The sequence below is a fragment of the Tamandua tetradactyla genome, chromosome 3 (assembly GCF_023851605.1).
Source record: "Tamandua tetradactyla isolate mTamTet1 chromosome 3, mTamTet1.pri, whole genome shotgun sequence".
NCBI classification, from domain to species: domain Eukaryota; kingdom Metazoa; phylum Chordata; class Mammalia; order Pilosa; family Myrmecophagidae; genus Tamandua; species Tamandua tetradactyla.
In genome coordinates, this window is record NC_135329.1 from 164,456,130 (window position 1) to 164,481,343 (window position 25,214).

General features: G+C 34.3%; 1 protein-coding gene and 1 long non-coding RNA gene across 6 annotated transcripts in view; one reads left to right on the forward strand and one right to left on the reverse strand.

Moving 5' to 3' along the window:
• Positions 1–21,669, forward strand: part of NAB1 (NGFI-A binding protein 1) — a 54,686-nt gene extending 33,017 nt beyond the window's left edge. For 3 of the 4 annotated variants that reach the window (XM_077154484.1, XM_077154482.1, XM_077154483.1), the window contains 4 exons: positions 6,999–7,088; positions 8,792–8,954; positions 11,202–11,318; positions 13,495–21,669. In XM_077154484.1, coding sequence (XP_077010599.1) covers positions 6,999–7,088; positions 8,792–8,954; positions 11,202–11,318; positions 13,495–13,583 — 459 coding nt within the window. In that variant the 3' untranslated portion in view covers positions 13,584–21,669. The remainder of the gene's footprint in view (positions 1–6,998; positions 7,089–8,791; positions 8,955–11,201; positions 11,319–13,494) is intronic. The other variant, XM_077154485.1, reaches the window with a different exon arrangement.
• The window catches only part of LOC143677890 (uncharacterized), an 84,462-nt gene that overhangs the window by 28,111 nt on the left and 31,137 nt on the right, over positions 1–25,214 (reverse strand). For both annotated transcript variants that reach the window (XR_013172971.1, XR_013172970.1), the window contains exons 2-4: positions 17,519–17,579; positions 8,789–9,008; positions 6,002–6,076 (exon numbers count right to left, since the gene is read on the reverse strand). This is a non-coding gene — a long non-coding RNA (uncharacterized LOC143677890). The remainder of the gene's footprint in view (positions 1–6,001; positions 6,077–8,788; positions 9,009–17,518; positions 17,580–25,214) is intronic.

Sequence of the window (25,214 nt, forward strand, 5' to 3'; positions counted from 1 at the left end):
CTGAGGTTTGGGAATACCCTCTCTTGCCCAGGCTAGATGAATAGCTTTGTCCTCATGGCATGCAGGTGTGTTAGTTTGCAAGCTGCCAGAGTGCAATATACCAGAAATGGAATGGCGGGAATTTAGTAAATTACAAGTTTACAGTTCTAAGGAAGTGAAAGTTTCCAGATTAAGGCTCCAACAAGAGGTTGCTTTTACTCAAGAAAGGCAGATGGGTCTAGAACACCTCTAACAGCTAGGAAGTCACATCACTAATATCTACTGGTCTGTCCCTTGTTCCTGGGCTCCATTGTTTTCAGCCTCTGTTCCCGTGGGCACTCCTCTCTTTGCTTCTCTGGGGCTGGCTTTCATCTCTTGGCTTCCCTTTGGGTCTCTCCAGGTTCTAGCCTGCTTAACATCTCATGATGATACCTGGTGGACTCCAGGCAACTCCGAACAGCAGTATCTCTGTTCAAGTGCTGGCAAATGTGCCATCTCTGCTCTATCGTTTCTGTCAGCTCAGGCTTCAGTCATTTTTTCCAAATTTTTCCTCTTTTAAGGATTCCAGTAAACAAATCAAGACCCACCTACAATGGGTGGAGTCATATCTCCATCTAATCAAAGAGTTACACCCACAACTGGGCGTGTCACATCTACATGGATATAATCTAATCAGAAGTTTCCGACCTACAGTATTGAATCAGGATTAAAAGAAACGGCTTCTCTGACAAAATTGAATCAGAATTAAAACGTGGCTTTGCTGGGGTATATAATATTTTCAAACCAGTTCAGTAGCCCTCTATGTGAACCCACTTTCAGCTAAAATTAAAATGGATTGCACTTATTCTTTTCTTTTTCATCAGAGACTCTAAATCTAGTTCTGGGGCAATTGTAATACAATAATAACTACTTTTATTGAATCTGTTATGGGCCAGTGCCCTCTAGGCATTTGAATTCATTATTACAAACTTTTTGTCTAACTCTGTATGAAAGCTTTATGGTCTTCATGTTATAACCAAGGAAAGAGAGACCCAGAGAGGCTCAGTAACTTGTCCAAGTTGTCACATTGCCATCCAGTGGCAAAGTCAAGCTTCAAATGTAGGCCTGACTCCTAAACTTCAAAGCTGTACCACCTTCCTAAATTTCATGAGCATTCACATAGCACTATAGGTGTGAAAAAGCATTATTGGTATACCTTTCTTCTTGTTCTCCTATTAGCATGGTATGAAGTACAAAATGTGTATAGGACTGGAAGCCTTTGAAAAAGGGGGATAGAGTGACAAATGTCATTTTTTAATTCAGGGAAGCTTAGCAATAAACAAAAGTTTTGAGTTGAAAATTTAATATAAATTTCAGAATATTTACATATAAGAGATTACCATTTGATTTATTAGTTGGTTATAATTAGTTAAAACAGTGTGTTGGAACATATATGGAGAGTAAATCAAGAAAGATTAGTTATTTATACTCTACCTGTGACACAAAGTATTTATATGGCTTGGCAACTAGTTAAAGGAGGTGAAAAACAAGAGCCAGAGTCCCTGACACTCTTGTCTCCCATTCAGTTTTTTTTGCGTGGGCAGGCACCGGGATTTGAACCCAGGTTTCTGGCATGGCAGGTGAGAACTCTGCCTGCTAAGAACATTTAAAGTGGATTCAGGGCAGGCCACAGTGGCTCAGCAGGCAGAGTTCTGCCTGCCATGCCAGAGACCCAGGTTGCATTCCCAGTGCCTGCCCATGCAAAAAAAAAAATGGACTCAGTTGACGTCCTTTCTTTTTCTCTAAGAAAGAAAAATGTTCCTTGAATAAGCCCAGTCATTACTTCTAGTGTTATGAGCAACATCTTAGAAGGGAAGAAAAATCATTATCCCTGAATGGTATTGTAAAATTTCCAATCTCAGAATTGGCCACGGTAGCTGACTGTTCCTATCTCATGTGTAAGTTTTCTTTATTCACTGAAGTTGCCGTAGACTAAGCAAAGAGATGGAAGGCGACAGCATTCTTGATTTTGTGTGGGCTGGGAGTGCAGAGCAAATAGAGATGATCGGATGAAAGAAATGAAGTTTGTTAATAGAGACCAGAAAGTCAGAGAATTGGGACCTGAAGAAGAAGAAGAACTTAGAGGAAACATGTGCTTGCAGTTCCAGTGGGGTAGGGGTGGGAGAGTGAGGAAGCCGAGAGGAAAGAAGGTCAGATATCCACCTACGCTGTTACTAAGCTTGTTGAAAAGAAAAGCTGGTCTAATTTGATGTAGACTCTTCCTCTCTGGATCAGAAAAACAGAAGCATTAAAATATCCTATTCATATAGAAAGAATACGTAGAAAAAAGGAAAATGCCCATGTGGGACTGAGAACATTTGCTGTAAGAAGTCATTTTAGAGACAGCTTAAGCAGTGACTTTAAAGCAACTTGCTAGCATTTGGTAGAAAGGATGAGGAAGAATTGGGTGGAGAGTAATTAGGTCATAAACAACATCCCACTTCGTATCTTCTGTTTTCTTGGTGCTCAGGGTCTGCCAGTAAGGGAACACTGTGATTAATGGGGAGCAGCCAAGGTTATGACATGGTGATAAATTGCCCATAGCATGGTACAATTTGTGCCCGGGAAAAAAGTTTGAGAGACACATTACAGAAGTCCTGCACCAAACATAATGTGAAAGGGGCCAGTTTCTTGGGAATGGTCTCACTTTTATTTCTGTATCATATATTTCGATATATTCTAAGCTTCCTTGAATTAAAAAATGACAGCTGTCACTCGATCCCCCTTTTTCAAAGGTTTCCAGTCCTATACACATTTTGTACTTCATACCATGCTAATAGGAGAAAAGGAAGAAATATATAAAGTCCCTTAAAGCTACTTTATAACTTATGACATGCTAACCACTCAGTACCGCAGTTTTCCATCACAGTGAACCGCAAAGTTTTAGAAGAAATTTCAGAATGACCAGCATTCTCATCTGCAGTCTTGGCAAAGTGACCACTGATTACTTGGATATTACTATTAAATGTTTTTATTTCTTTTTATTAATAATGGAGTAATGTCAGTTTTCCAAAACCTTTGACATGTAGTATTTGAAAGTTCCTCTTTTCCAGCTATTCATTACTCTCATGGTCAAATAATTTAGACAGTGCTGCCACAATATATTTGTATAAGAATTCGTAATTTTCCAAGATTTACCATTTGTATTACTTCAGTTAAACGAAGCTCCATTGGGTGAATAATAAAGCAGGTATTTTAAATAATAAAGTATTTAGAAATAATTAGGTTAACTTTCTTTCCTGGAATCACATATCTAGTTCCTAACAAGAAAAGACAATTCCTTTTGCAAGCTCCTTCAAAAACATCATAAAGATTTCAGAACTCCTGGGGTAGGTTCTAGCTTGGGCCCACTTTGCCCATTCGGTGTCCTTCCTCAGGGTATGACCATAAGCTGATGACTCTTCATTCTGGGCTACAACTTGAATCTTGCCATGAGCTTCAAACTCAGAGCCCCTCCTTCCAGGCTTACCTAAACAGATCTGCTTATCCAGCAGATCAGACACTGCCCAGATTAATTTATCAACCTCTGCCCTTCCCCCAAGCCTCCTGGCATCCTGAGTTCCTTATCCTAGTGAATATTACCTAGGTGGTTGCCTAGGCCACATTTCAGGAATTCATTTATTTCTTTGTGTTCGTCTATCAATGTCAGGGCTAGGCCACCATTCTCTCTCTTCACCGTAGCCATCTAGCCAGTCTCCATACTGCCAGTTTTGCACCACCTCTCCCCAATCCATTAGTCCCATCCCATTGCATTCGGTTTGGGCTTTCTAAAATGCAGATCTAATCATTTTCTTCCCTGTCTAAGATGCTTTTCAATGGTTTACCTTTGCATTTAAGATAAAATCTAAAATTAACATGGCTTACAAAGGCCTTACAGAATCTGACTCCTGTATGACGTTCCAGCTTCTTAGCACTCCCTCTTTCTTGATGTATTCCTTATTTTAGCATTAGTAAATATTTTCCAGTTTCGAGAGTATTTCATATTCCCTTTTGCTTCCAGGCTTTTATATAAGCTGCTCTTTTTTCCTGAAGAACTCTTGCGCTGTCTCAGCCTAGACATGGGATCTCTGAGAAGGCTTCAGCTGACATGGTGCCCCCCACTGTGCTTCTGATCTGTTTGTCCATTTCCCTCTCAAGGCTGTGTTTGTTCAGAGGGAAGGAGCCATGTCTGTCTTGTTTACCATCATATCCTCAGTATTGTAGACAGTGTATGGAACCTATTTCTGAACAACATTTTACTTTAATGAATAAACAAATGTTTCCAGATTTCTAGTGTTTTTACTAAAACAGTTCCCCACTAACATAGCTGGTTTTAGTGTTAAATATCTAATTCCTCATTATCTTCAGACGTCAATACTTCATGAATATCCCCAAAATTTATAGTTTGCCCCACACTCCACCACAATCTCCCCCTCCCATATCATAGAATTATGGTAAGTTAGTAATCTATTTTACTGTAGTTAAATCTGGTGACTTTTTGGGTGAATTTTAATATGAGTAATAAATATTTGTTAGGGTATTTTCTGCTTGGTGAATTTTAATATCAGTAATAAATATTTATTAGGGTATTTTCTGCATTCCAAGCAGTGTGCTAAGTATTTTTCAAGAATTTTTCACATCCTTCAGATGACTCATATTACAGATGAGGAAACTGAGAAACAGGGATGAAATTATCTGCCCAATAACATAGCAAATAAGTAGTAGAATTATATTTTGAATTCAGTGCAAATCATAGAGTTAAAGTCAGTTCGGCTTAGGAAAAACAGCTGTAAGAGTAATGGCAGCATTTTTTGTTGTGAATTTCATAAAGGTGTTAGCTCTAGGCTTTTTGGATTGAGCATAGGCTTTGAAGCCACTGCCTACAGCTGTCAAATGATGGAAACCCAAGGTTGTTTGTGGTGGGCCTTAAATGAGATGATGTATATAATAGACAATATATTCAGGAACTGGTACATTGTAGACTTCTAAAAATGATAGCTGTTCTTATTAATGATGTTGTTCTAAGTCTTCTAGCATGCCTCATTGAACTTTTAGAACTTAAAGCGTTGTTTAGTAAAGACAAATTTGTGTTTTGTTTTGTTTTGTTTTTTAAGTCTAAGTGCATTCTTGGCAGAGAAATGGAATGATTAAGAAAAGATGAACTTTTCATTTAGCTTTAAGCTGTATATACTTGTCTAGCTTACTTAATGACAGACTATGTTCTATATACTCTCCAAGCCAAGGGTTTTTGATCTAGGGACCTAGAAAAATAGCTATTTTCAGTATTTTAAGGTGCTGATTGTATATTGACCCATCATAAGGCTACATGAAACTATCTCAGGATGTCAAATATACTGCTTTTGGCTCTGATTATGTTATTTCATATGTCTTTGATGAATTTAAAGTATAGCAATTTAATTATTGCTTAAGAAATAAATTTTGGTAAATGAAATATTCAAAAGCATTGTATCTGCAGTGGAGAAATAATTATTTTAAAGACCCTGATGGGAAAATTTTTGAACCACATCTTATATCTCAAGTAGGTGAAATATTTTATTATTACTATAATTTGCATCTTCTATATTATTGTAAGAACTTTGATTTTTAATATTTCATCATCTACTATAAATATATATATAACTTATACCATAAGGGAGGTGGGATTGCGTGTTTTGAAAGTTGACGATTTAATTTCCTTGAGGACACCTTTAGTAGATTTCAGTAACACTACTATTACTAAAAACATGCTCACAGGATATTTTGTAGTTATAAAGTTCACCTGGAGGAATAAATAGGAAAACCAAAAGGAAAATACTTGAAAATAGTAGTAGGGGGGTTAATGACTAATCTATATTAAAATAAATGGAAATAATTTAAATTGAAATATTATTCTGGGATAGAAGTGCTAAAGACTTTCATCCTCACAATAACCCTAAATCAATAGGTTTCTTATCCTTATTTTTCATATGTGGAAATCGAGGCTCTGAAAGGTTAGGTTACTCACCCAGTATCATGTAGCTAGTAAGTGGTAGAATTAAAATATAAGCTCAGGTCTTTCTAATTCCAAAGTTCCTGTTGCCTGTCATATGATAAAGGAGAAATAAAAAAATCAACAATCAGAAACTCAGATTGGGATTATTGGATTGCATTTAAAAAAAAAAAAAGTTTAGCTCTTTTCCATATTACATATACCAGAACAAATTATTGGTGGATTAGAGTTAAATTTAAAAAACAAAAATACAAACAACAAAATAAAGTTCAGCAAAATTGAAGGGTAGATTTAAGTCTTATCAAATTTCTAAAGCAGAATGCCTTTCTAAATGTTATAGCAATAGAAGAAATCACAAAATAAAAGTATATATAACTACAGTATATAAAATTAAAATATTTTGAATGTCAAAACAATAAAAATACAGATGAAGAGTTAAAAATTTTAAAAACAACAGTAGTGCTGGTGAGGAAATTGTCTTACTTTGTTAATGGTATGCTAAACCAGTAGCGGCCCTTTGGCAGCATGTATCAAGAGACATAAAAATGTTCATTCCTTTGTTGTAACTCTACTTCTGGAAATCAGTTGTATTGAGTAATATAAACTATGGAAACTGCTATTTACATGAAAAAAATTTTGCAGTGTCTTTCATAATAACCAAAAATTAAGAATCTAAATGTGATTTAGATTTCAACATGGGGATAGTGGTTAAATATTTATACCACTGAATGAAATATAAAGCCATTATCAATGATCATGAAGTCTGTATATCAGTGTGAAACAATGTGAATGATTAATTTCTTCATCCTGCTTTTTCATTTATTTATTTTTACTGAAGCTGCAACTATAGAAAATAAGGTGTCTTTATCATAATAGAAATACCATACATTAAGATCTTAACTATGATTGTTAAGATGATTTTCTTTGTTTTATTTTCTGAATTTTTGGTAATATGGTTGCTACTCTGTTTATAAACTCTAAGTAAAAATGACTAATTCTTTGACCCCCACAGGATGGGTTTCCAGATTTCCAGGATTCTGTGCAGACACTATTCCAGCAGGCTAAAGCTAAGAGTGAAGAACTTGCAGCTCTTAGTTCACAGGTAAATTAACCATTAGTTATTATTTCATGATTTTTTTTGTAGGTTAAAAAGTAAATGGTTGCTTCAACTAGCTTCAGTTCTGAGTATCTAAGGACTGAATTTCTTTATGGTTGTTTTTATAAGATCATCTGCCTCACAGCTATATCAACAAGATAGCAGTGACAGCTTGCTTTGATTTGGGTTTTGAACAGCATCTGATATAGTCCTACTGACTTATTCTTTGTAGTTTTGTAGGAAGTGAGACTACTTAAAACCCAAAAGAAGTAGTTCTACATCAGGAAAACAGCCATGTGGACTGAGCTGTGTGTAATACAATTCTGATATAGAATAGTATTAGTTCTCAATAACATAATAAGGTAAAAATTGAAACTTAAAATGTTTAAATTCATGTATGTTGAAGAATTAATAAATTAATGTATAGCTTTAGGTGCTTTTGCCAGTAGGTTATTTAATTGTATATACTGAAATAAACATTTAAAAACTCCATTCTGCAAACGTCATCTTTTAAAAAACACTGTATGGTTTATTCCTGTGGAGCTTCTCCTTAGTGACTTGTTCATGATCAAATTTAGTACTGCCAAGTTTTGTTTTTTCATGTTGAGAGGATAAAAAATACATTTCCCCCCTCAGAGATGCTTATTGAAATTTTATCAGTTAATTAGTAACAAGTTCAAATAAAATGTAATTATGGTTGGTTTATATGCATTCAAAAATAGTATAAGCATTTATCCTACTTACTTAATAAATTTTTTTCTTTTTCTTGAGTGCATGGGCCGAGAATCAAACCCAGATCTCTTGTATGGCAGGCAAGAATTCTGCCACTGAATTACCTGTGCGTTGATATTGAATATTGTGAATCAATATTTGTAACTAATTTCATATAGCAGCTTCCAATACTACTCTTTTATGTAGTGTGTTAGTCATTCACCATATCTGTACATTTTGACTCTTTCTTCTCCTTGGCAAAATATCACAAATACACTGCTTTGAATATTACATATAAGTACTTTAGAACAGTGCATAGAGAAAAAACTTATAAAACACATATAGAGATAAATTTATATGTCACCCAGCTCAGTGTGTGTTTTAAAACATGTTTTTTTGTTGTTGTTGTTGGTTGGGGAATATTGCATTTTCATTTCATGTTGAAGGTGATGTTCCTCTTTGGCACTGATGTTTTTCTGTATAATTTGCATTGTTTAATTTTAGTGGGAGGTGTGTTTGTCTTGTTTTTCTAGACAGCCATTTTACACCTTTTCTTCCCCAAACATATTGTCATCGTATTAGAGTCTGTATAGTGCCAAATCCTAAAATAAAAGTGCCAAGATTTCACCCTTATGTGTTAGAAGCAGTTTATGGCAGATGTTGCTGTTCCTCTGAGATTTCTTTAAAAAAAAAAAATCTTTAAAAGGACTCAGTACCTTGGAAAACAAAGCTAAGGTTATTTTGCTTTTCAGCTGAAATAAAATGCTCTTTGTAGGCCTGAGAAGATTTTTTTTTCTTTTGTACCAAATCTAGCATTTTATGTTTTAGCATGATGATATAGACATCTATGCATATTTATGGAATGTGTACACCACATGAAGTGTGAATTAATTTTAATGAATACTAAATATATGCTGGAGTCTGAAATTGGCATCTTTAAACCATTAAAGAATCTAAAATGTTTTAGTTACTGACTTTATTTTTGCTTTACTTACTAGCAGCCTGAAAAGGTGATGGCAAAGCAGATGGAGTTCCTTTGCGCCCAAGCTGGCTATGAGAGACTGCAGCATGCTGAAAGAAGACTGTCTGCAGGACTTTACAGGCAGAGCTCAGAAGAGCACAGCCCTAATGGCTTGACATCTGATAACTCCGATGGACAAGGTACATCTTCAGAACAACCTTCACTTTAGAGCCTTTGTGCACTTCAAAGAGAAGCTGGAAAAAAGTATTGGTGTTTCAATCTTGTCATTTTGTAGACATTAGTAATAGTTTCCCTATCAAACTTTAAGTTGCCCATTGCCTAGTAAGGAAAGAAGGCCTCCTTTTAGTTGTGAATATATTTTTACCTTATAATCCCCAAACAGTATCTGGCACATGTAATTGACATTTGCATTGTAAAGGGTGGGTGGTAATGAGAAATGTAAACAGTACAGATCATTTCCCCCAAATAAATGGATCCATGGGAGATGTCTGTCATTTTTAAAAAGATCAAAATTTTTTCTACAAAGGCTCCATGCACTAGGGTTACTTTCCAGAAACCTACAACTTCCAGCTGGGTCCCTAGACAAGATAAGTCCTGGAATGCAGGGGGCCAGCCTCTCCAGAACATCAACTAGTTCCCTCCCCCTATCCCATATTATCAACAGCTCCTTCCAACATGAAAAAGTTTTAGTGGGCATAGCCCAAATACCCTTAAAGAGTGGGAAAAAGATCAAACGTGATGGTGGAGTTATACAGAGAAGGTAGGGTTTAACAAATGAGTATGATTGTTGAATCATTATATTGATATATCTATAGTCTCCATTGTCTTGGAGCAGCTAGAAGTAAAAACCTAAAATTGTGGCATTGTGACCCATACCAAACTCTGAAATCTGTTCTACAGCTAATTGTTGCAGTGTGCTTTGAAATTTATTGCTTTTTTTAATGTGTATTATTTTTCACACACAAAGTCGATGTGATGATAAATGCACAGTTATATGATGATATTGTAAACCACTGATTATATACTTTGGGTGATTAATGATATGTGAATTTATAAGATATATCAATTAAAAAAAGAAAAGTGATCAAATTTCATATTTTTTGTTAGAATTTCCTAAACAGATTTAACTGTGATGTTTATAACTTTTGGTTTCTAAGAGAAAGTGGTAACTGCTTGTAAAGTATTGTGACAGTATAAGGATTTGAAGAAACAATGTAAGAATAGAGAAACTCAAAGTTGTGTGTTGATTCAGTCTTCATATCACCCTAAATCCCTGTGAAAATATTGTCTAGGGTATACATTGAAAATTATTCTCAAACCACTAAGTTTAGAAAGCTATGTGATTCAAGAGTATTTTTAGCCATTTTTAAATTGTTTCATTTTTAATGTCTGCACATGAAGAAAATCCCAAGTTACTGTCATTCGTTCAACAAAAAATTTTGTTTTACAATGTCCTGTGTGCCAGGCATGATTGTAGGTACTGAAGATGCAGCAGTGAACAAGACAAATGTATTTATATGTATATGATTATATCCTCTTAATTCCAAATAGTGATAAGTGCTTCATGGAAAAAATAATTATGTAGTTCCTTATTTTTGCATTTTGTGTTATATTTTTCTAAAGAATGGTTCCTAGTGTCAAAAAACAACATTTATTTCTAAGTAAGAATACCATCTTAATAAGCACTCAAGCGTTGTCTTAACTGTAGAGTAAAATATTAGGTATGTCAGCATATGAGAGTACTAGAAGAGAAGCTTTTTAGTTGAAGTCTTGATTAACTTCTCTAATCATCCATAGACTTAAAAGTTAAAAAGCAAAAGCATGTATGTAAGATTTTAGACTCTCTGTGACACTAGGATAATCCAGTGTAGGGTGACAGTTTGCTAAATTTCATGGGTTTAGGCTTATGACAGATGATGTGATGTGTAAACCATTTTCTACCATATCTTTGTTCTGTCTCTGTTTTTTCTTGGATTTGCCATATTTTCGTTTCATTTTTGCTTTTAAATTATCTGCATTTCATTTTAAGCCATCTCTGTCTCTCTAATATTTGTTATTATGTGATTAATAATATGCCTTGATAAAATGGTTGAGCTAGTAAGAAAATGCTTTACAGAGGGATTGTATTAGATGCCAAAATTGAAAACTCACTAGAAGTCTCAGTCTTTTGTCCAGATGATTTTTTACGTTTTAAAAATGTCTTGGCAGAATTGGTTGGGACTTGCATGAAATGACTGTTTTCCTCCTAAATTATTATTTAAGACATTTTTTTCCAACTGTTATTTAAATTCTTTATTGCACATTGGTTTTCCTCATTCTTTTCTTCCTAAGGAAAGTTCAGACAATTTGTAAAAACATACTTTTAAGAAAAATTATGGTGTGTTTTTAATATTATTCAAATTGTTTTTTGTTTTTCTTTTCATTAGGAGAAAGACCTTTGAATCTCCGAATGCCTAATTTACAAAACAGACAGCCCCATCATTTTGTGGTGGATGGGGAGCTGAGTAGACTTTATTCCAGTGAGGCAAAGTCCCACTCATCAGGTGAGAAGTTGGTATATGATTAAAGAGAGTGAATAAAGCATCATTAAGTTCTGTTCTTCTTCTACCTCCTAATCACCTCACCTACCCCGGAAAAGGGTATTACTAATAACGTCAGTTTTTCTCCCCCTGGAAATGTTAGATTATCATAATAGTCTTTTTGAGAATAAAGTATTGCAAAGAATGACAGGAAAAAATTCATGATTTTTAGAGTACTTTGATATAGCTATTATATGAATGGTAACTTTTATAAAAGAAATTAAAATGAATAGTAATTAGCTGGTTCAAGTTATGTTATTGCACCTTTTTTTCCTTTCATAATAAATTGATTGACTACATGTTTACTCTCACACTAAGAAAACCTTGTGTACCAAAACCTAAACATCATACTAATGCCTTTTGGGAATGATACTCAGTATATCGGGGGTAAACTAAAAGCCACAAAAGGTTAAGCAACTTGTTATTATAGTTAAGAGTTTTACATATTTTTATACAAGTAAAATGAGTTAGAGTTAAAGTGTTAGAAATCAGTGGCATTTGAAAGAATCTAGTATCATTCAGTCTTAGAGTTAATTTTAGGAATCACTAATTCTATAGATGAGGAGGCTGAGGCCAGATATAATAAATGGCTCTAAAATTATATTAAGTCAGTGAGAAAATTAGTTAAGTGTAAGATTTAAACCTGACTGCATCTATTCACTAGTGACATATATTTACTTGAAAAATTGTTGCTATCAAAGAAGTTACGTCTTTTAGTTTCCTACTAACAGATGCCAAATAAGCCAAAGCCCTAAATAATATTCTGTACTTTGACTTTAGCTTGTTCTTGTATTTCTCTATTCTAGCCACTTTAGAAATGTCAAAGAAAGATTGAGAAATTGAAATTGTTCTAAAGCTCACATCCTATTCTTATGTTCTACAACATGAAAAAGTAATCTATTCTTTAAGGCGCTTTTTTAAAAAAATTTTTTTTTCAGCTAATGTATATTCCTTTTGAGTCTCTCTTTATAGAAAACATGCTCAAATTAGATTGACTTTATGTATTCCACTGTGGAGATACCCTTTGTCTCAACTATATAAAGATATAGTTGAACTAGGGGTTTTATGTTAAAATGAAAGAATGCCTAAAAACCTTTTATTCTTTTTTTTTTTTCCAATTGAATAGAAATAATACAGCATAGCACAAATCTGGGTTCAGATCTCAGTCCTGATACTTACTTAACTACCCTGATCCTCAGTTGTTTTATCTGTAAAATGGAAGTAATAAAACCTACCTCGTAGGGTAGTTTTGAGGAATAAAGAAGATGACCTATATGAATTAAATGTCTGGTAGGAATTCAGTAAATAATACCTGCTATTTTTATTACTTACGCATGGAATGTAAAACACCCTTCTGTGTACAGAAGGTGAATTCATAAATTGAGCTACCTGATTCCACATAAGCTATTAGTATTGTTTAATTTTCTATAATCCTTTCGGTGTGTGTGTATATGTGTTCCCTGGTATAAGTACTTTATGTGAAGATTACATTTTATGATCATTCTCTGGTGTTTGTAAGAAGTTGAACTAACTACATGTAACTCCATGGAATGATTTCTTAAGAAAGTTGCCTTTTCTTTTACCCTACTACTCCTACTTTAATATTTCTGAGCTAGAGAAACTTTAAACAGTAAGTCTGTATTTAAACATGGATGGTGTATTTTTTGTCTCATTTCTTTGTTGGCAGTAAATATTTGAACCAGTAACTTTGTGTTGTACATGAGTGGTCAGTTTCATTTTATATATTTTACTTATCATCTTAGATCAAGCCTTAATTAAAATTAATGTCTTCTATATGCTAAATGCTTTACATGCATTTCATGATTTCACTCAACTCTCACATCCATGCTATGTAGATACTATTCCTACTTTATAGATGAAGACACAGAGGCTTAGAAGGTATATAATTTGCCCAACATGGTATACCACTAGTAATTGGCAGAGATGGAATTTAAATCCATAATCCAAATTCTTAACCACAACTCTGTAAACATAAAATTTTTACATGGAATCACCAAATCATGAAGAGTTAATAATATTTGCTACAGAGTTTTAGAGTTTGGTTTATAAGTTTGAGTTTGTTTCTTGTAATCCATTGATTTAAAATATCAACACACTTCATGTTTCCATTTTTATGCAGAGAGTCTTGGGATTTTAAAAGATTACCCTCACTCAGCTTTTACTTTGGAAAAGAAAGTCATCAAAACAGAGCCTGAAGATTCAAGATAGCTGTGATTGTCTTACTGTCCTCTGGAAATGGCATCAGATTTAAGGATAATGCTCCATCATAGAAATAAGCCTTAATAACCAATGTTGCCTCATTCAGCTCAAACCGATTTCATAGCCAAAGCATAGGACTGGTACAGTAGTCTGGAAACCAGAAAGACAGAACAACAGCCACAAAAAGAGAAAATCCAGAGTGTTGAAATCTGTAACAGAATATTGATCCATTCACATTCCTGTGTAAGTCATTTTATGTGGAAAGGCTTGCAAATTAATATTGTAAGCACTCATTATTTAAGAATGTACATCATATTTGTGTAAATTTATAAAAGTGAAATCTAGATGTTGAGATCTGTTTGGTTCATGGATGTGGGTAGTTTATTTTACTTGAAATTTCATTGTCTACTTTGAGTGTGTTTAGAGTAAATATTATTAAATATCAGAGTTTAGAATCTTTAGAACCATAAAAAAAGAAAGCTGAAGTGACATAATTATTGCCAAGGTTGCAATGATTTTGAAAAAATGGAAATACTCATTTTAAGCCAAGGAAAATTTTTTGGATTTAATATTTGATAGAAATGGATTCTCTTCAACAGGATGCTTGTAGCATTCATTCATGTAATGTCATTTTTACTAGTTTCATCAGTACACATTTATACAATTGATAAATAGTAGAAGAAAATTAAAAAGATGAGCAATAGTGTAGGAAATCTTTCATATCTAGTTGACCCAGATTGCATTATATAATTGCTACTTAAAATGCAACAAAAATAGGAAGCTATTATTGGACAGAGAACTTGAAACAAGTGGACTGATATATAAAAGCCGTGATTTGAATATTGATATTTCAGAATGTGTTAAGTAGATTAAGATATAGTAAGTTAATCTTAAATGTGATAAGGATTGTGACTGTTAACAAAGGCTATTAATAGAGTAATATGTTTTTATATCTAGAATTATTCTCCATGTATAGGAGTCAGAGAGAGAGACTAGATGGCTCAACTGGGGAAGGTCCTCCCACCCAAAACCCCATCACAAGTGTGAGCAATCACTGCATCCACAATTGCAGGCATATTTCTATGGATGTTTAGTTGACACCTGTGTTCATTATTTATTTTACAATTTCATTTTTGTATACCTTTTAGATTTGTGAATGCAGTTTTTCTTAAATTTCATTTTAACTTGAAAGTATTTGTTTTAAATTCCCACTATTTAATTAATAAGTTGAGTGCATATATATGAGGGTATGCTTACATGTTGATAATGTATTTGCTTACTTATAAATCAGACTTTCACATTGGAACCCGTAGTGTTCAAATACAAACATGACTTCTGCCAATTCATATTTTCCTCTGTTGGTTCAAGAGGGGAAGATATATTTGATAGTTTTCCCTACTTGCTACAGATTCATCTAAACCCAGGTATTGCCGAGAAGAACGTATTGACTTGGAATATGTGTCTTTTGTTTTCATTTCAATTCTGCATCATAGCTATGTAAAAAATATGGTCATATGTTATATACTAAATTCGTCAGCCAAATGTTAGATGAAATGTCTGCACTGTAGTCTCTGATCACTGTCACATATATAATTGCTTTTTCATTTTGATTTGTAGAATAGCTTTAAAATAGAAACACCAGTAAACAACTTTTTATACTATTAAAAGGCTTTTTCATTCCTACATGTTTTATTGTACCATAGTATTTTGCCCACTGAAGAAGCTTTTTATGGACCTTGCAACTTTGTTGCTAGCTTGAGGTTGATTATTGTGGTTGTATTTTTCACTGTGTAGAAATAGTATGAGTACGATTTAAATAGAATGTTCAGTTTTTAATATTAGCCATAGCACTGGTTAGTATCTCAGTAGTTTCATGAAACGTTTCCTGTATTCTAATCTATTTTGAGAAATTTTGTGGGTTTTTTTTAATTGTGTCTTATAGTTCAAGTTTGTAGATTTTAATTAGTAACCGTTTTAAAGATGCAGTACTCTTTCAACTAATATTTATCAGTCTTTCATGGCCCCACATACTGCATCTTTAAATCCATAAATAAGTTTCCTTAAGTATCATAATTTTATGGTCTTTCAAGCTTAGTGATAAAAGGGAAGCACAAGAAAAATTTTCAGTAGAATACAGTTTTTATTTTGTAAACACTAATGTATTAAACTTGCTATACATTAAAGCAAATAATATATATTTTTATTTTAATTGTATATATGAATTGGATGTTATAACTAGTTGATTTTTCATTGTGTTAGAGGTATTTTCACTGAACAAGGTCAATTGGTTACCTCAGTATCACAGCCAATATAGTCCAAGGGACCATTTCTCCCCAAGTCTGTGTTGTACTTTATTATGTGAAGTCTGCATTTTTGTGACTATTAAAGCTGTTGGTGAGGTGGGATGAGTGCACTTGCTTCCTGTGGCAATAAAGATTTTCTGTGCCTCACACACTTATGTTTATAGCACTTTCTGCACAGCACTTTCCACCATAGATAATATTAGCTACTGTGCATCATCTGTCTCATTATTCAGGGTGGGCTTGGGTGTTTAAGCGTCCAGGAGCTTATGTATTCAGTCATGACTAAAAATTTTCATCAGTTACCTTCATTTTTGAGGCGTTATACTTTACGCATCTGTGGAGTATTAATGTGATTTGTCCTCTCTATTGCAGGTTAATATATGAAATTAAACTCACCTATGGTGAAGAACCTGCAACATATATATATATATATATATACTTTTTTTTTTTTTTTTGCATGGGCTGACACTGGGAATTGAACCTGGGTCTCCAGCATGCAACATAGTTTTAATTGACAAATTTGGTAGGTTAATTTTTAATGAGATTCTTCAGTGTGCCCAGCACTGTGCTAGGTGCTAGGGTGGGGGTGAGAGCCACAGAAGAAATTAAAGACCATGACTCTTACCTTTTGAGAACCCCAAAACAAGTTGAATGGAAACTAACCACTCATATAAAGTAGTACACATTTTAGTGTGTTTTAGACTTGGAACGAATAAGGAGCTCTTCTGTGTATTAAGCATTATGGTAGTAGCCACTTTACAGATAAAGCACATTTAGTGAGTGAGATTTAGAAGAAGAGATGAGCCACTTCTGGAATAATTAACAGGAAGAGGTAAGATTTTATATAAAGCCATAATGATAGCGCATTTTGCTTTGAGGCCACTTTTTCTTTTTCTTCTTTGAATTATTAAGGTTTATTGTGAAGGTGACTATCAGTTACAGATATGCTTGTCAGGATAATAATTCTTTTGCATGTCCCATTAAACTTACCAAAAGACAAGAAAAAATTGTACTTTTTTCCTTGTCCTTGATTTTTAAAAACACTTGGGTAAAAGCTTTAGGATTTGGTGTTCCTAGCACCTACTGTACCTTTTCAGTTATGGTTGACAGTATTTAAGGCTTAAAAGCTAAATACAAATGCAATAGGTTTCCTTGTTAACTCCTCACTCCATGTGGCCTATTCACTTGACTATTCAAATGGTTAATTATTATTGCTTGTGACTTTACTTAATACTGCACTGAGTCTTGAAAAGAAAATCAACTTTTCTTTTTAACCTAATGAAACTAGGAGAAGGTCTGTTTCCAGTTGGTGAATAGGTGAAGTTAGAATTGAGCAAATATTTTGTGTTTCAAGGAAATGACCAAATATGGTAGCTGTGCATGGTCCAACTGTGCATGGATGTTGGTTCAGGAAATCTAAGCTAATCGTTCGTTATCTCTGGGTTATTATCTCGTAAATGGGATTCTCAAGTGGCCTTCCAGAGTTATTAAAAAAAAAAAAATCCAGTGTCCCAAACTTTATTTTTATTGTAAACATGGTAATTTCAAAAACGTTACTGTTTTAGTGACCGCCTGTAAGATAATTCATATTTCACATAGAATTGAAGAATAGCTAAATGCTGGAGCTAGGATTTTTCTTACTTTCTGAGTCTGCAGTGGTTAAAGCTTTAAATCCTCTTCTCTGGAATTTGATTCTACTGACCTATGAAAATGTAACAAAAAGAAAAATGACCTAAAGATGATTTTGGTTTTTCTGCACATAAAAACCTGATTTTTAAAAATATATATAATTTTTATGTTCATAATCAACATATTAAAGTTATAATTTAAAATTTTAGTTGTCCTTAAGTTTATAAGTTCAGTTTACAGATCTTTTTCATTTATAAGTTGAGCAAATTTTAACAGTCACTTTTAACAAGTGCTTCTATTTACAAACGATTAATTATTAAGCTCCTTTATTACTATATTCTTTCATATTCTTCTTGTTTCTTATGACCCCACAGTTCTTCTGTATTAAAACAATATCCTGTTGAATTTTGGGTGTCTTGCCTTTGTCTGGTATTTGGTCACGACTTCTAAAGTTATTCATGTGATAGCTAAGTGATTTATTTCCAAAGTATCACTCCAATAATGTTAAAGGTCTAGTTTAAACCAGTTCATCTTTGATTAGAGTTTTCATCCCATTTTTATACGAATTGGATAAAACCCTCAAACTAGGCACGTTACAGATGAATCACATGACATCCTAATCTTAATTTTTGTCTCAAAACATTCATACAGAATGTTTCATTACCATTCTGTTTCCATTTTATTCTTATTGCCTGAGTCCTTACACTTCAGTGAGCCATGGCCTCTCCTAATTTTTATGGACTTTATATTTTGTGTGCTTTCATCCCTCTCTTCACTGAACTTTCAACAAGTTGTTTAAAAATATTTCTTCTATATATAGGGCATTGTTCTGTGTTGATATGAATTGAGGAATTCATATGCCTAAAGAAAGATAATGCAGCATTTTAAAGCAATTTTTTTTACTTTACAATTACCTACTCTTTAAATTTTCCACTGGAATTTCTCAAAAGAATTGACTTGCTTCTTCACAGTCTCAGAATAATCACTTTAATTCAATGCTGCCATCAAAATACAATATTGCAAAATGTAAATTATATCCATAACATTAGTTCAGGATGGTATTGCCACACAAATGTTAAAATCATGAACCCAAGAATTTTTCTAATTGATTTATTAAGAGTGACAAATTTTGTGAATTTCCTGGCAGTACAAACAATTTGACAATCAACCCAAGCTAATTTTGCTGTGGATGAGCACCAGTGTAAGTCAGATTGTGCTTCTTATTTACACATTCTGAAACCTTATGAGTCATCTTTGCATTAAAAGTTTGCACCTCATAAATTTATGTTTAAAGTGCCATGTTCAACACCCACACACAATTCTAAGCAAGCAAGACCATTCTCTTGTAACTGTCACACACCATATGTGACAGGTCGCTTAGGCTTCAGTACGTAGGAAGATAAGTAGTGCATACGTAGGTGGAATCTTACCAGTAACTGGTTCAGCAGAGGCATTTTATAATTTACTGAGACTTAACTACCATCCTCAACTGTGAACAGTTAAACCAAACATCTGTGGTCTAGTACCATACCCTGCTATTAGTTATCTTTACCAGAAGACCCAAGTGATTTCTTTGGTAGTATGTTCTTACACTCTAAACTCTCCAAAGTCCCATCACATCATTCTGGTTTTGCCTCATAAATAAGTACATACTTTACATCCTTAAGACCCTGACAACATAATGTAAAGATGCTTTTTAATCAAAGTTAAAATGGGCTATTTTCTCCTTTTTATTTCTGACATCAGCTAATATTTCTGTGATCAGAAAATATGCTGACTGTATGAATTTCTTTTTCATGCTTTTAACTCAATTTGGACCAAAACTTTACCTTTTTTAATTAGTTAGAAGACAATAAAATAGTCGGTATAGTGAAATAGGCATATCAAATTTAGACAGATACAACTCAATTCTTAAGACAGAAAAAGGCAATTTCCACTTTTAAAAAAAGTAACTTTCAAGGTGAAATACATTTAAGATTAGTTTTTTAAGGAGAAGAAAAATTTTAATATTTGAAATTGAGAAATAAAGATCTCATTCCCCAACACTTCAAGCATGTATATTATATAGGCATACCTCATTTTATTACACTTTGCATTACTGTGCTTCACTTTATCGTGCTTTGCAGATACTGCATTTTTAACAAATTGAAGGTTTGTAGCAACCCTGTGTCCAGCAAGTCTTGGCACCATTTTTCCAACAGTATGCTCACTTCATGTCTCTTTGTCACATTTTGTTAATTCTCACAATATTTCAAACTTTTTCGCTATTATATCTGTTATGGTGATCTGTGATCAGTGATCTTTAATGTTAGAACAGTCATTGAGCGTGCCACAAACCTTGATCATATAAGATGGCAAACTTAATTGATAAATAGGTGTGTTTTGATAGCTCCACTGATCAGCTGTTACCCTGACTCTCCCTCTCCTCCGGTTTTCCTATTTCCTGAGATAATAATATTGAAATTAGGCCAATTAATAACCCCCCAGTGTTCAAGTGGAAGGAAAAGTCATGTCTCTCACTTTAAATCAAAAGCAAGAAATGATTAAGCTTGGCAAGGAAGGTATGAACAAAGCTGGGATAGGCTGAAATCTAGGCCTCTTGCACCATATTATGAATGAAAAAGAAAAATTCTGGAAGAAAATTTAAAATGCTCCTCCAGTGAACACACATGAAGGATAAAGTGAAACAGCCTTATTGCTGATGAGGAAAAAGTTGTAGTGGTCTGGATAGAAGATCAAATTAGCCACAACATTCCCTCAAGCCAAAGGCCCTAATTCTTCTATTCTGTGAAGGCTGAAAGAGGTGATGAAGCTGCAGAAGAAAAGTTTGAAGTTTGCAGAGGTTCATGAGGTTTAAGGAAAGAAGCCATCTCTGCAACATAAAAGTTCAAGATGAAGCAGCAAGTTATCCAGAAGATCACTGATGAAGGTGGCTACACTAAAGAACAGACTTCATTGTAGATGAGAGCCTTATTTAGGAAGAAGATGCTATCTAGGACTCTCATAGCTAGAGGAAAAGTCAAAATCTGGCTTCAAAGAACAGGCTGATTCTCATTAGGGGCTAATGCAGCTGGTGACTTTCAGTTAAAGCCAGTGCTCATTTGCTGTGCTGAAAGTCGTAAGGCACTAAAGAATTATGCTAAATCTACTCTTCCCGTGCTGTATAAATGGAACAACAAAACCTAATAGCACATCTGCTACAACATGGTTTATTGAATATTAAGCCCACTTTTGAGAACTGCTCAGAAAAGAAGATTCCTTTCAAATTATGACTGCTCACTGCCAATGCACCTAGTCACACATAAGCACTGATGGAGATGTACAATGAAATTAACGTTTTCATGCCTACTAGCACAACATCACTTCTGCATCCCTGGTTCAAGGATTCATTTCTACTTTCAAGTCTTATTATTGAAGAAATACATTTCATGAACTATAGTTGCCATAGATAGTTATTTCTCTGATGGATCTTGGAAAATTAAATTGAAAACCTGGAAAGATTCATTGTTCCAGATGCCGTTAGGAACATTTGTGATTCATGGGATGAGGGGAAAATACCAACATTAACAGAAACATGAAAGAATTTGATTGTAACCCTGGAGGTTGGCAGGGATTCAAGACTTCAGTGAAGGAAATAAATGCAGATGTGGGAACATAGCAAGAGAACTAGAATTAAAAGTGGAGCCTAAAGATGTGACTGAATTGCTGCAAATTTCATGATGAAATTTGAACGGATGAGAAGTTGCTTCTTATGGATGAGCCAAAAAAGTCATTTCTTGAATCCACTCCTGGTGAAGATGCTGTGAACATTGTTGAAAAGACAACAAAGGATTTAGAATATTATATCAACTTAGTTGATAAAGTAGTGGCAGAGTTTGAGAGGATTGGCTCCAATTTTGGAAGAAGTTCTGTGGGTAAAATGCTATTAAACAGCATTGCATGCGACAGAAAAATCTTTTGTGAGGGAAAGAGTCAATCGATACAGCAAGCTTCATTGTTCTTATTTTAAGAAATTGCTGCAGCCACCCCAACATTCAGCCCCCACCACCCAGATGAGTCAGTAGTCATCAACATTGAAGCAAGACCCTCTACCAGAAAAAAGATTACAACTTGCTGAAGGCTCGGGTGATGGTTAGAATTTTTTAGCAATGAGGTAATTTCTAATTAAGCATTATGTCTTTTAGACATAATGCTATTGCACACTTAATAGGCTACAGTATAGTGTAGCCTATATAGTTTGATGCTGCAGTCTATGTGCACTGTATGCTGTCCCATTTACTTTGCCCTGTACTTTGTAAAACATTTTACACTCTAACATAGTTAACACTTTATAGTACAGATAAAGCTTAAATATACACACATGTAAAAACAACTACTCAATCTGAGTATTAATGTACTGGTTAATTGTTAGTGGTGTCTAGATACCAGCAGAAACTTCCTAAAGGAAATAAGTACCAAACCATTCTGAAGGTAAGTAAGTAGAGAAGTGAGAGAACATTGTGCTCCTTTGGGACTGGCATATATGTGAAAGACGCTGATGGAAGAGCAGGTAAGTCACATTCAAATACCAGGAAAGTGTAATGTAGTAGAGCAAAGAATTCAAACAAAAATCTGGAGATGAACCATCTAGAAAAGAAAATACCCCCCTAGAAATCCTTTGAAACTCATACAAAGTTCTCATTCAATTTGGGAAGCAAGTAGAAGTTTTTGAAAAGTCAATGAATGCTTGAAACATAATGACAGAGTAGTAAATTTGATCCTATAACCAGTTATATATTAATATTTCCCAAGAAGTCCCCAAAGAGCTTGATTTCTGGCCATGATGTATGAAGGGTAGGAGTGACTAGGATGCTGTTGTAGTTGTGCAGTCTTCAGGTGCTCAAACTGAATTCCAGTTGCAGCAGTGAGAATAAGGACCAAGGGGAATAACATGTAAGGATATCCAATCATTCATTCTTTTAGCAAACACTTGTTAAGCACCTGCTTCAAAATACCCAGGCACAGTGTTAGGAACTGTAGATAGATCATACTGCGTTGTCCCTGCCATTGAGTCATACACACGGTTTAGTTAAGGAAGATGGCGGTTGATGAATTGGCAGGTTTTGATTATTGCACCAAATGGTGCAAATGAACATACCAGTGAAATGAAAATGATCCATAGTTTGTTGTGTAGCTAGGGAAAGGGAAAAATAGAAGCACCACTTTCCAGAAGAGAATTTAGGAAGGAAAAGGAGTTAGGTATTCAAACTTTTGTTTAAGACAGGTTCAGTTTGGTGACTGTTGGTACATGTGAGTAGGGATACTCTGTAGGCAGCAAGAAATATCAGGTCCAAAGGGAGTGCAGAACATCCAAGCTAGATTTGAGAACTTTTTGCGAATCTGAATTTTTCCTAGAGAGACTCCACAAAGGTCAAAGTTACTTATAATTAAACTGATAATCCATGAATAAACCTTAAAGAATTCCCACGACTAATGGGGTAAGTATGCTTTGTATGTGTGGTTTTGGGCATGGGGAAGAGTGAAGGATTTGATGAAGGAAGTAAACCAAGAATTAGCAAGTTTTTGAGCCATAGTTCATTTAGTTTCACTTGCATCTACAAATTTCACCCACAGATTATTTAATAATTACAAAGGGAAGTATTTTTACAGTCTATTTCTTGCACTGAGTGGAAGGATTCTAGAAATAACACCTTTACTTGAAGTGTACAAGGCTGTTTTTATAGTTATACTTTGACCTAATCCTCCTCACAAACCAGTACATTTCGCATTGTCCTCATTTTACAAAAGGAAAAACTCATTGATACCTAGAGAGGAAATTAGTTTCTAGATTGTAATTGTTTCTTCTCTGGTTTCTATCCTTAATGATCAGGGAAAATCAGAGTATGTACTTAAGAAATACATGTTTTCTCCAGCTTCTTTTTGTGGGTTAGTTGAGGGTTCCAGGGGCACAATTTGTGAAAGAATCAAGGAAGAGAAAGCCTAGATATTGATGGTTTGAGATAAATTCAAAATTTACCTGTTTCTTAAATTGAGGGGTTTGGGTTCAGATGGAGAAATTATTTTGTTTTGTTAAAAAGAATTCAGGGGTTTCCTAAATACAACAAAAGTGATCATTAGCGTTTTCTAGGCACACATAAGCACAAGGTGACTGTAAGAACAAATGAAGTCAATATGATTCCTGAACTTGAAACATTTATGGTCTAAAACAGATATCTTTGTTCTGAACAAATATAAAGAATGTGAGAAAATTACAAACTGCGCATCACCCAGACCTATTCTCTGCCTTCTCAAGAGCCCAAATCTTCCATGGGCATCACCCAGGCTGCCTGCTCAGCTGGCTTTTGCTTGGGTTCAACCAACGGAGGCACTGTTAATTATTCTTACAATAATGTACTACTGTTACCTCTGTCCGTTTCCTGTTCAACCCAGTTAAACATTCAGCATATTAAGCAATTGCTCCTCATTCTTTAGCCTTATTCTATATCCCGGTAACCTATATTCTATATTTTATATCTATGAGTTTACATGTTATAATTAGTTCATATCAGTGAGATCATATAATATCTGTCCTCTTGTGTTTGACTTATTTCACTTAACATAATGTCCTGAAGGTTCATCCATGTTGTCACATTCATCTGTTGATGGACACTTGGGTTGTTTCCATCTTTTGGCAATTGTGAATAATGCTACTATGATCATCAGTATACAAATGTCTGTTCACATACCTGCTTTCAGATCTTCTGGGTATATCCCAGGTAGCGGGAATACTGGGTCATAAGGCAACTCTATACTTAGTTTTCTGAAGAATCATCAAACCGTCCTCCACAGTAGTTGCATCATTTTGCATTCCCACCAGTAGTGAATAGGTGTTCCATTTTCCCCACATCCTTTCCAACACTTGTAGTTTTCTGTTTGTTTAGTAGTGACCATTCTAATAGGTGTGAGATGATAGCTCTTTGTGGTTTCTATCTGCATTTCTCCAATAGCTAGTGAAGCTGAGCATCTTTTTGTGTATTTTTTAGCCATCTGTATTTCCTCTTTGGAAAAATGTCTGTTTATACCTTTTGACCATTTTTTTAGTTGGGTTATTGTCTGAGTTGTAGAATTTCTTCATATATTGTGAACATCAAACTCTTATCAGATATGTGATTTCCAAATATTTTCTCCCATTGAGTAGATTGCTTTGTAACCCTTGTGACAAAGTTCTTTGAAGCTCTGAAGTATTTGATGTTGAGAATCTCCCATTTACCTATTTTTTTCTTTTGTGGCCTGTGCTTTGCATGCAAAGTCTAAGAAACAACCACCTATCACTAGATCTTGGAGATGTTCACCAACATTTTCTTCTAGGATTGTTGTGGTATTAGTTATTATATTTAGGTTCTTGATCCATTTTTTAGTTAATTTTTGTATAGGGTATAAGATAGGGGTCCTCTTTCATTTTTTTGGTTACAGATATCTGGTTCTCCCAACAGCATTTATTGAAGACTGTTCTGTCCCAATTGAGTGGACTTGGGAGCCTTGTCAAAAAAATCAATTGACCATAGATCTGAGGGTCTATTTCTGAGCTCTCAGTTCAATTCCATTGATCAATATGTATCTCTTTATGCCAATACCATGCTATTTTGACCACTGTGGCTTTATAATATGCTTTAAAGTAGTGTGATGCCTCCCACTTCATTCTTCTTTTTCAAGATATTTTTAGCTATTT